This window comes from Chaetura pelagica, unplaced genomic scaffold (genome assembly GCF_000747805.2).
Source record: "Chaetura pelagica isolate M959 unplaced genomic scaffold, ChaPel_1.0 scaffold682, whole genome shotgun sequence".
Lineage (NCBI taxonomy): Eukaryota > Metazoa > Chordata > Aves > Apodiformes > Apodidae > Chaetura > Chaetura pelagica.
In genome coordinates, this window is record NW_009952447.1 from 6168 (window position 1) to 15947 (window position 9780).

At 55.1% G+C, this 9780-nt stretch overlaps 1 protein-coding gene across 1 annotated transcript in view; it reads left to right on the forward strand.

Moving 5' to 3' along the window:
- Positions 1-9766, forward strand: part of LOC104398433 (neuroblast differentiation-associated protein AHNAK-like) — a gene marked incomplete at its 5' end in the record, with an annotated part of 14276 nt that extends 4510 nt beyond the window's left edge. Inside the window, 7 exon segments of the mRNA XM_010008542.1 lie at positions 1-1221; positions 1223-1438; positions 1440-1652; positions 1654-1890; positions 1892-2093; positions 2125-2318; positions 2387-9766. Of these exon segments, the coding sequence (XP_010006844.1) occupies positions 1-1221; positions 1223-1438; positions 1440-1652; positions 1654-1890; positions 1892-2093; positions 2125-2318; positions 2387-9766 (9663 nt within the window).
- Positions 9767-9780: the final 14 nt, after the last annotated feature.

Below are 9780 nucleotides of genomic sequence, written 5' to 3' on the forward strand. Positions count from 1 at the left end.
ATTGACCTGAACTTGAAGGGCCCCAAGGTCAAGGGGGACATGGAGATGTCACTTCCCAAGCTGGAAGGTGACCTGAAGGGCCCTGACATTGACATCAAGGCCCCCAAAGTTGACATTGATGCCCCAGACGTGGAGCTTCACGGCCCATAAGGGAAGTTCAAGATGCCCAAGTTCAAGATGCCTGAGATGAACATCAAGGCCCCCAAGATCTCCATGCCCGACTTTGACCTCAACCTGAAAGGTCCAAAGATCAAGGGGGACGTGGATGTTTCTGCTCCCAAGCTGGAAGGTGACCTGAAAGGCCCTGACATTGACATCAAGGGCCCCAAAGTTGACGTTGACCTTCCTGACGTCAACCTGGAGTGTCCAGAAGCAAAAATTAAAGGTCCCAAGTTCAAGATGCCCGAGATGCATTTCAAGACCCCCAAGATCTCCATGCCTGACTTTGACCTCAACCTAAAGGGCCCCAAGATCAAGGGGGACGTGGACGTGTCTGGTCCCAAGTTGGAAGGTGACCTGAAAGGTCCTGACATTGACATCAAAGGTCCTAAAGTGGATGTAGAAGTTCCTGATGTGGATGTGGAGCTCCCCGAGGGGAAGGTGAAGGGCCCCAAGTTCAAGATGCCCGAGATGCACTTCAAAGCCCCCAAGATCTCCATGCCTGACTTTGACCTCAACCTAAAGGGCCCCAAGATCAAGGGGGACGTGGACGTGTCTGGTCCCAAGTTGGAAGGTGACCTGAAAGGGCCCAAAGTGGATGTTGAAGTTCCTGATGTTGAGTTAGAATGTCCAGAAGGGAAGTTGAAGGGTCCCAAGTTCAAGATGCCCGAGATGAACATCAAGGCCCCCAAGATCTCCATGCCTGACGTTGACTTCAACCTGAAGGGCCCCAAGATCAAGGGAGATGTGGACGTGTCTGTGCCCAAGCTGGAAGGTGACCTGAAGGGTCCTGACATTGACATCAAGGGCCCCAAAGTCAACGTTGACCTTCCTGATGTGGAGCTGGAAGGTCCTGAAGGGAAGTTCAAGATGCCCAAGTTCAAGATGCCTGAGATGAACATCAAGGCCCCCAAGATCTCCATGCCTGACATTGACCTGAACCTCAAGGGCCCCAAAGTGAAGGGAGATGTGGACGTGGCACTTCCCAAGCTTGAGGGTGACCTGAAGGGCCCTGGCATTGACATCAAGGGCCCCAAGATCTCCATGCCTGACTTTGACCTGAGCTTGTGAAGGTCCTGAAGGGAAACTCAAAGGCCCCAAGTTCAAGATGCCTGAGATGAACATCAAGGCCCCCAAGTTCTCCATGCCCGACGTTGACTTCAACCTGAAAGGACCCAAAGTGAAGGGAGATGTGGACGTGGCACTTCCCAAGCTTGAGGGTGACCTGAAGGGCCCTGGCATTGACATCAAGGGCCCCAAGATCTCCATGCCTGACTTTGACCTGAGCTTGTGAAGGTCCTGAAGGGAAACTCAAAGGCCCCAAGTTCAAGATGCCTGAGATGAACATCAAGGCCCCCAAGTTCTCCATGCCCGACGTTGACTTCAACCTGAAAGGACCCAAAGTGAAGGGAGATGTGGACGTGGCACTTCCCAAGCTTGAGGGTGACCTGAAGGGCCCTGGCATTGACATCAAGGGCCCCAAGATCTCCATGCCTGACTTTGACCTGAGCTTGTGAAGGTCCTGAAGGGAAACTCAAAGGCCCCAAGTTCAAGATGCCTGAGATGAACATCAAGGCCCCCAAGTTCTCCATGCCCGACGTTGACTTCAACCTGAAAGGACCCAAAGTGAAGGGAGATGTGGACGTGGCACTTCCCAAGCTTGAGGGTGACCTGAAGGGCCCTGGCATTGACATCAAGGGCCCCAAGATCTCCATGCCTGACTTTGACCTGAGCTTGTGAAGGTCCTGAAGGGAAACTCAAAGGCCCCAAGTTCAAGATGCCTGAGATGAACATCAAGGCCCCCAAGTTCTCCATGCCCGACGTTGACTTCAACCTGAAAGGACCCAAAGTGAAGGGAGATGTGGACGTGGCACTTCCCAAGCTTGAGGGTGACCTGAAGGGCCCTGGCATTGACATCAAGGGCCCCAAGATCTCCATGCCTGACTTTGACCTGAGCTTGTGAAGGTCCTGAAGGGAAACTCAAAGGCCCCAAGTTCAAGATGCCTGAGATGAACATCAAGGCCCCCAAGTTCTCCATGCCCGACGTTGACTTCAACCTGAAAGGACCCAAAGTGAAGGGAGATGTGGACGTGGCACTTCCCAAGCTTGAGGGTGACCTGAAGGGCCCTGGCATTGACATCAAGGGCCCCAAGATCTCCATGCCTGATGTTCATCAAGGGCCCCAAGATCTCCATGCCTGATGTTCATCAAGGGCCCCAAAGTTGACATTGATGCTCCAGACGTGGAGCTTCACGGCCCAGAAGGGAAGTTCAAGTTGCCCAAGTTCAAGATGCCCACGTTTGGGGTCCCTGGGTTCAAGGCTGAAGGTCCAGAAGTTGATGTAGATCTCCCTGAAGGCAACGTTGCTCTTTCAGGTCCAAAAGTTGATGTTTCTGCTCCTGACCTGGAGATCGAAGGCCCAGAAGGAAAACTGAAGGGCCCCAAATTCAAGAAGCCTGAACTTGAGTTCAACGTCCCCAAGATCTCCATGCCAGACATTGACCTGAACTTGAAAGGCCCCAAACTGAAAGGGGACCTTGATGCTTCTCTTCCCAAAGTTGAGGGGGAGCTGAAGGGTCCCAAGGTGGACATCAAAGGGCCGGAGGTGGAGCTGGAAGGTCCCAAGTTGGATCTAGAAGGAAAGGCCAAAAAATCCAGGTTTAAACTTCCCAAATTCAACTTTTCTGGACCCAAAGTGCAGGGCCCTGAAGTGGACGTGAAGGTGAAGAAGCCCGAGGTTGAAGTAGGAGGCCCCAAGGTTGATGTCCAGGCTCCAGAGGTGGATGTTCAGGCCAAAGCCAAAGGGTCCAAGTTCAAAATGCCCTTTCTGAGCATTTCGTCCCCAAGAGTCTCGATGCCGGACGTGGAGCTGAACCTGAAAGGGCACAAAGTCAAGGGGGAGCTGGATGTCACCAGCCCCAAGCTGGAAGGTGACCTGAAAGGTCCTGAGGTGGAACTCAAAGGCCCCAAAGTCAACATCGAAGCACCAGACGTGGAGCTTCATGGGCCAGAGGGGAAGATCAAGATGCCCAAGTTCAAGATGCCCAAGTTTGGGGTCAAGGCTGAAGGTCCAGAGGTTGATGTGAACCTGCCCAAAGGAGACCTGGATGTGTCTGGGCCAAAGGTGGAGCTGGAAGGTCCAGAGTTGGATGTGGAAGGTCCTGAAGGGAAGTTGAAGGGTCCCAAGTTCAAGATGCCCGAGATGCACATCAAGGCCCCCAAGATCTCCATGCCTGATGTTGACTTCAACCTGAAGGGCCCCAAGATCAAGGGAGATGTGGACGTGTCTGTGCCCAAGCTGGAAGGTGACCTGAAGGGCCCTGACATTGACATCAAGGGCCCCAAAGTCAACGTTGACCTTCCTGATGTGGAACTGGAAGGTCCTGAAGGGAAACTCAAAGGCCCCAAGTTCAAGATGCCCGAGATGCACATCAAGGCCCCCAAGATCTCCATGCCTGATGTTGACTTCAACCTGAAGGGCCCCAAGATCAAGGGAGATGTGGATGTGTCACTTCCAAAACTAGAAGGTGACTTGAAGGGCCCTGACATTGACATCAAGGGCCCCAAAGTTGACATTGATGCCCCAGATGTGGAGCTTCACGGCCCAGAAGGGAAGTTCAAGATGCCCAAGTTCAAGATGCCCAAGTTTGGGATGCCTGGGGTCAAGGCTGAAGGTCCAGAGGTTGATGTGAACCTGCCCAAAGGAGACCTGGATGTGTCTGGGCCAAAGGTGGAGCTGGAAGGTCCAGAGTTGGATGTGGAAGGGAAAGTGAAGGGTCCCAAGTTCAAGATGCCCGAGATGCACATCAAGGCCCCCAAGATCTCCATGCCTGACATTGACCTGAACCTGAAGGGCCCCAAAGTGAAGGGGGATGTGGACGTGTCTGTGCCCCAGGTGGATCTGAAGGCCCCAGATTTGCAAGTGAAAGGACCAAAAGTGGACGTGGAGGTTCCTGACCTTGACCTGGAAGGTCCCAAAGGAAAAGTGAAAGGCCCCAAGTTCAAGATGCCTGAGATGAACATCAAGGCCCCCAAGATCTCCATGCCTGACTTTGACTTGAACTTGAAAGGTCCCAAAGCCAAAGGAGGTTTGGATGTGGAGCTGGAGGGTCCCAAACTGGAAGGAGACCTGAGTGTTCCTGATGTCAACATCAAGGGGCCAAAGGTGGAGCTGGAAGGTCCAGAGTTGGATGTGGAAGGGCCTGAAGGGGAGGTGAAGGGTCCCAAGTTCAAGATGCCTGAGATGCACATCAAGGCCCCCAAGATCTCCATGCGTGACATTGACCTGAACCTGAAGGGCCCCAAGGTCAAGGGAGATGTGGATGTGTCTGGGCCAAAGGTGGAGCTGGAAGGTCCAGAGTTGGATGTGGAAGGGCCTGAAGGGGAGGTGAAGGGTCCCAAGTTCAAGATGCCTGAGATGCACATCAAGGCCCCCAAGATCTCCATGCGTGACATTGACCTGAACCTGAAGGGCCCCAAGGTCAAGGGAGATGTGGATGTGTCTGGGCCAAAGGTGGAGCTGGAAGGTCCAGAGTTGGATGTGGAAGGGCCTGAAGGGGAGGTGAAGGGTCCCAAGTTCAAGATGCCTGAGATGCACATCAAGGCCCCCAAGATCTCCATGCGTGACATTGACCTGAACCTGAAGGGCCCCAAGGTCAAGGGAGATGTGGATGTGTCTGGGCCAAAGGTGGAGCTGGAAGGTCCAGAGTTGGATGTGGAAGGGCCTGAAGGGGAGGTGAAGGGTCCCAAGTTCAAGATGCCTGAGATGCACATCAAGGCCCCCAAGATCTCCATGCGTGACATTGACCTGAACCTGAAGGGCCCCAAGGTCAAGGGAGATGTGGATGTGTCTGGGCCAAAGGTGGAGCTGGAAGGTCCAGAGTTGGATGTGGAAGGGCCTGAAGGGGAGGTGAAGGGTCCCAAGTTCAAGATGCCTGAGATGCACATCAAGGCCCCCAAGATCTCCATGCGTGACATTGACCTGAACCTGAAGGGCCCCAAGGTCAAGGGAGATGTGGATGTGTCTGGGCCAAAGGTGGAGCTGGAAGGTCCAGAGTTGGATGTGGAAGGGCCTGAAGGGGAGGTGAAGGGTCCCAAGTTCAAGATGCCTGAGATGCACATCAAGGCCCCCAAGATCTCCATGCGTGACATTGACCTGAACCTGAAGGGCCCCAAGGTCAAGGGAGATGTGGATGTGTCTGGGCCAAAGGTGGAGCTGGAAGGTCCAGAGTTGGATGTGGAAGGGCCTGAAGGGGAGGTGAAGGGTCCCAAGTTCAAGATGCCTGAGATGCACATCAAGGCCCCCAAGATCTCCATGCGTGACATTGACCTGAACCTGAAGGGCCCCAAGGTCAAGGGAGATGTGGATGTGTCTGGGCCAAAGGTGGAGCTGGAAGGTCCAGAGTTGGATGTGGAAGGGCCTGAAGGGGAGGTGAAGGGTCCCAAGTTCAAGATGCCTGAGATGCACATCAAGGCCCCCAAGATCTCCATGCGTGACATTGACCTGAACCTGAAGGGCCCCAAAGTGAAGGGGGACGTGGACGTGTCTGTTCCAGGAGTTGAAGGTGACCTGAAAGGTCCAGAGATCAATGTGGGTGCTCCAAAATTAGACATTGATGCCCCTGATGTTGACATTGAAGGACCTGAGGGGAAGTTCAAGCTGCCCAAGTTCAAGATGCCCAAGTTCTCCATGCCTGGTTTCAAGGGGGAGGGTGTGGATGTGGATCTGAACCTCCCCAAGGGGGACGTGGACATCTCTGGTCCCAGCCTCGAGGTGGGGGCTCCTGATCTGAACCTGGAGGGAAAAGCCAAAGGCCCCAAGTTCAAGATGCCCGAGATGCACATCAAGGCCCCCAAGATCTCCATGCCTGATGTGGACCTCAACATCAAAGGGCCTCAACTGAAAGGAGACGTGGATGTTTCTGGACCCAAGTTTGAGGGTGACCTGAAAGGCCCCAAAATAGATGTTGAGGTCCCTGATGTGACCATCGAAGGTCCTGAAGGGAAACTCAAAGGGCCCAAGTTCAAGATGCCCGAGATGCACATCAAGGCCCCCAAGATCTCCATGCCTGATGTTGACTTCAACCTGAAGGGCCCCAAGATCAAGGGAGACGTGGACGTGTCTGTGCCCAAGCTGGAAGGTGACCTGCAGGGCCCTGACATTGACATCAAGGGCCCCAAAGTCAACGTTGCCCTTCCTGATGTGGAGCTGGAAGCTCCTGAAGGGAAACTCAAAGGCCCCAAGTTCAAGATGCCGGAGAGGCACATCAAGGCCCCCAAGATCTCCATGCCTGATGTTGACTTCAACCTGAAGGGCCCCAAGATCAAGGGAGACGTGGACGTGTCTGTGCCCAAGCTGGAAGGTGACCTGCAGGGCCCTGACATTGACATCAAGGGCCCCAAAGTCAACGTTGCCCTTCCTGATGTGGAGCTGGAAGCTCCTGAAGGGAAACTCAAAGGCCCCAAGTTCAAGATGCCGGAGAGGCACATCAAGGCCCCCAAGATCTCCATGCCTGATGTTGACTTCAACCTGAAGGGCCCCAAGATCAAGGGAGACGTGGACGTGTCTGTGCCCAAGCTGGAAGGTGACCTGCAGGGCCCTGACATTGACATCAAGGGCCCCAAAGTCAACGTTGCCCTTCCTGATGTGGAGCTGGAAGCTCCTGAAGGGAAACTCAAAGGGCCCAAGTTCAAGATGCCCAAGTTCAAGATGCCCAAGTTCAAGATGCCCGAGATGCACATCAAGACCCCCCAGATCTCCATGCCTGACATCGACCTGAACCTGAAAGGCCTGAGGATGAAGGGTGACACTGACCTTCAAGGAGGTCTGAAGGGTCCTGAGCTGGACATCAAAGGCCCCAGAATAGACGTTGAGGGCCCAGAGGTTGATGTTGATGGTCTGGATGGAAAAGTGAAGCTGCCTAAATTGAAACTGCCCAAGTTTGGCTTCAAAGGAGAAGGTCCTGAGGTGGATGTCAACCTTCCCAAGGCTGAGGTGGATCTTTCAGGCCCCAAGGTGGATCTTTCAGGCCCCAAGGTGGACCTCAGTGTCCCAGAGGTAAGCGTGGAAGGTCCAGAGGGCAAAGTGAAAGGTCCTAAAGTGAAGTTGCCCGAAATGCACGTGAACGTCCCCAAAATCTCCATGCCCGAGATTGACTTGAACCTGAAAGGCCACAAGACCAAGGGAGGCTTTGACCTTTCAACCCCCAAGTTAGAAGGGTCCTTGAAAGGTCCTGATGTGGAGATCAAAGGCCCAGGAGTTGATGTTGAGTGTCCTGACGTGACCTTGGAAGGTCCGGAGGGAAATGTCAAGCTTCCCAAGATGAAAAAGCCCAAATTTGGGTTTGGGATGAAAAGCCCGAAAGCAGAACTGAAGGTCCCGGGAGCAGAAGTGGAGTCACCTGAGGTGGAGCTGAACGTGGAGGCCCCTGATGCCCACCTTGGTGGCAAAGGGAAGAAGAGCAAGTTCAAGATGCCCAAACTTCACATGAGCGGCCCCAAAGTGAAGGGCAAGAAAGGGGGTTTTGATGTGAGTGGGGGAGACTTGGAGGCCAACGTGAGGTCTCCTGACCTGGACCTGGGTGGCCCAGAAGTCACCATCAAAGGTGAAGCTGCTGTCAAGTCCCCCAAGGGCAGGAAACCCATGTTTGGGAAAATCTCCATCCCCGATGTTGAGTTCGACCTGAAATCGCCCCGATTCCGAGGGGGGGAGGCCCCAGGGGTGGGGGCAAAACTCGAGGGGGACCTGAAAGCTCCTGAGCTGGATGTGGCCACCAAAGGTGACCTGAAAGGAGCCACCATGGACGTCACCCTGCCAGACGTTGAGCTCCACGGGAAAGGACCAAAGGTCAAAGGTGAAGTCAACCTTCCCGGAGTAGAACTGGAAGGTCCAGGTGGGAAGTTGAAGTTGCCCAAGGTGGGGCTGGAAGGGCTGGATGGGAAGTTGGAGGCGCCGGGGGTTGAGTTGAACCTCCGAGGTGGGGATGGACAATTCCAAGGGCCCCAAATCTCCAGCCTGGGCTTGGAGGGCAACTTGAAAGGACCAAACCTGAAAGGAGATCTGGGTGGTTCCTGGTCTGTGGAAGGGCCCAAAGTCAACCTGGAGGCACCGAGCCTTGACGTGGGAGGTTTGGGTGGGAAGATGAAGCTGCCAACGTTGAAATCCCCGGGTCTGGAGACCCCTGAGTTGGGCGTGAAGGGAGACCTGGACTTGACCATCCCAAGCCTGGAGGTGGGTGCCAAAGCCCCCGGTGCAAACCTCCACCTGGGCACCCCGGGTGGCACCATCAAAGGGCCTTCCGTGGACCTCTCTGCCCCGGATTTGGACGTGAACCTGAAAGGACCAAAGTTGAAAGGAGATGTTGATGTTTCTGCTGGTCTCCAAGCCCCCAAAGCGTCGGTGGACGACGGTGCCTTCGAGATCTTGGGTGGCACCATCAAGCTCCCGTCCCTCAAGCTCCCCCAGTTTGGGATCTCCAGTCCTGGCGTGGATGGAAGTGGTGGAGGCCTCAGCCTTGAAGGTCCCCAAGTGAAAGGAGGCCTGAAGACCTCGGGGGTGGGGTTGGAAGGACCCGATGTGGAGCTGAAAGGGTCGAAGTTTCAAATGTCCCCACCAGACATTGACCTGAAGCTGAAAGGACCAAACCTACGAGGTGATGTCGACGCTGGTGACATTAAAGGTCCAAAGATCAGCGTGGAAGCTCCTCAGGTGGACCTGAAGGAGCCTGGGGTTGGTGTCCACCTCGAAGCTCCTGCCTTGGACGTGTCGTCGGCGAAAGGTTCCGGGTCGGGTTTGAACGTCAACGTCAAAGGGCCGAAGATCAAAGGTGGTGCCACCATCTCCGGGGAGGTGACGGCGCCAACTGTGAGCGTTGGTGGTGGCACCTTCCACGTCACCGGCCCCAAGGTGGGGATGGGAGGCCCTGGTGTCACCGTCAGCAGCCCCGAAAGCGCCGCGGGGAAAGTCTCGTTCCCCAAGCTGAGAATGCCCAAATTTGTCTTTTCCGACCCCGAGGTGAAGGGCAGGGAGGTGGGGGTGGACGTGGAGTTCCCCGGGGCTGGGGACATCAACCTCCAGCCCGAAGCAGAAGTGGAAGAAACCGACGGGAGGCTGAAAAAACCCAAACTCAAAATGCCCAAATTCCACTTTTCCAAACAAAAAGGGAAGAGCAGCGGAAGTTCCTCCCCGGAAGTTCCCGGCTCCGTCTCGGGTTCCAAAGTCGACCTGAAGAGCTCCAAGGTGAGTTTGGAAGGGGAGCTGGAGGGAGGCAGCTCGGAAGGCGCCAGCAAAGGGAAGTTCTCCCTCTTCAAGAGCAAGAAGCCGCGTCACCGGTCGTCGTCGTTCAGCGACGAGCGCTCGACCCCCGCGACCGACCCCGACCCCCTGGACAAAACCAAACCGGGCAAGATGAAATTCGGGACTTTTGGTGGCATCGGATCCAAGGCCAAAGGTTCTTACGAGGTGACGGGAAGCGACGAGGAGGTGGGGAAGGGGGCAGGGGTGGCCAAGACCACCCGTTTGTCTTCCTCTTCCAGCAACGACAGCGCGACCAGGGGCGGGTTCCGTTTGCCCGACGTTGAGTTGACGGTGGCCAAGAAGAAGGAGTAGAAGGTTGTACAGAG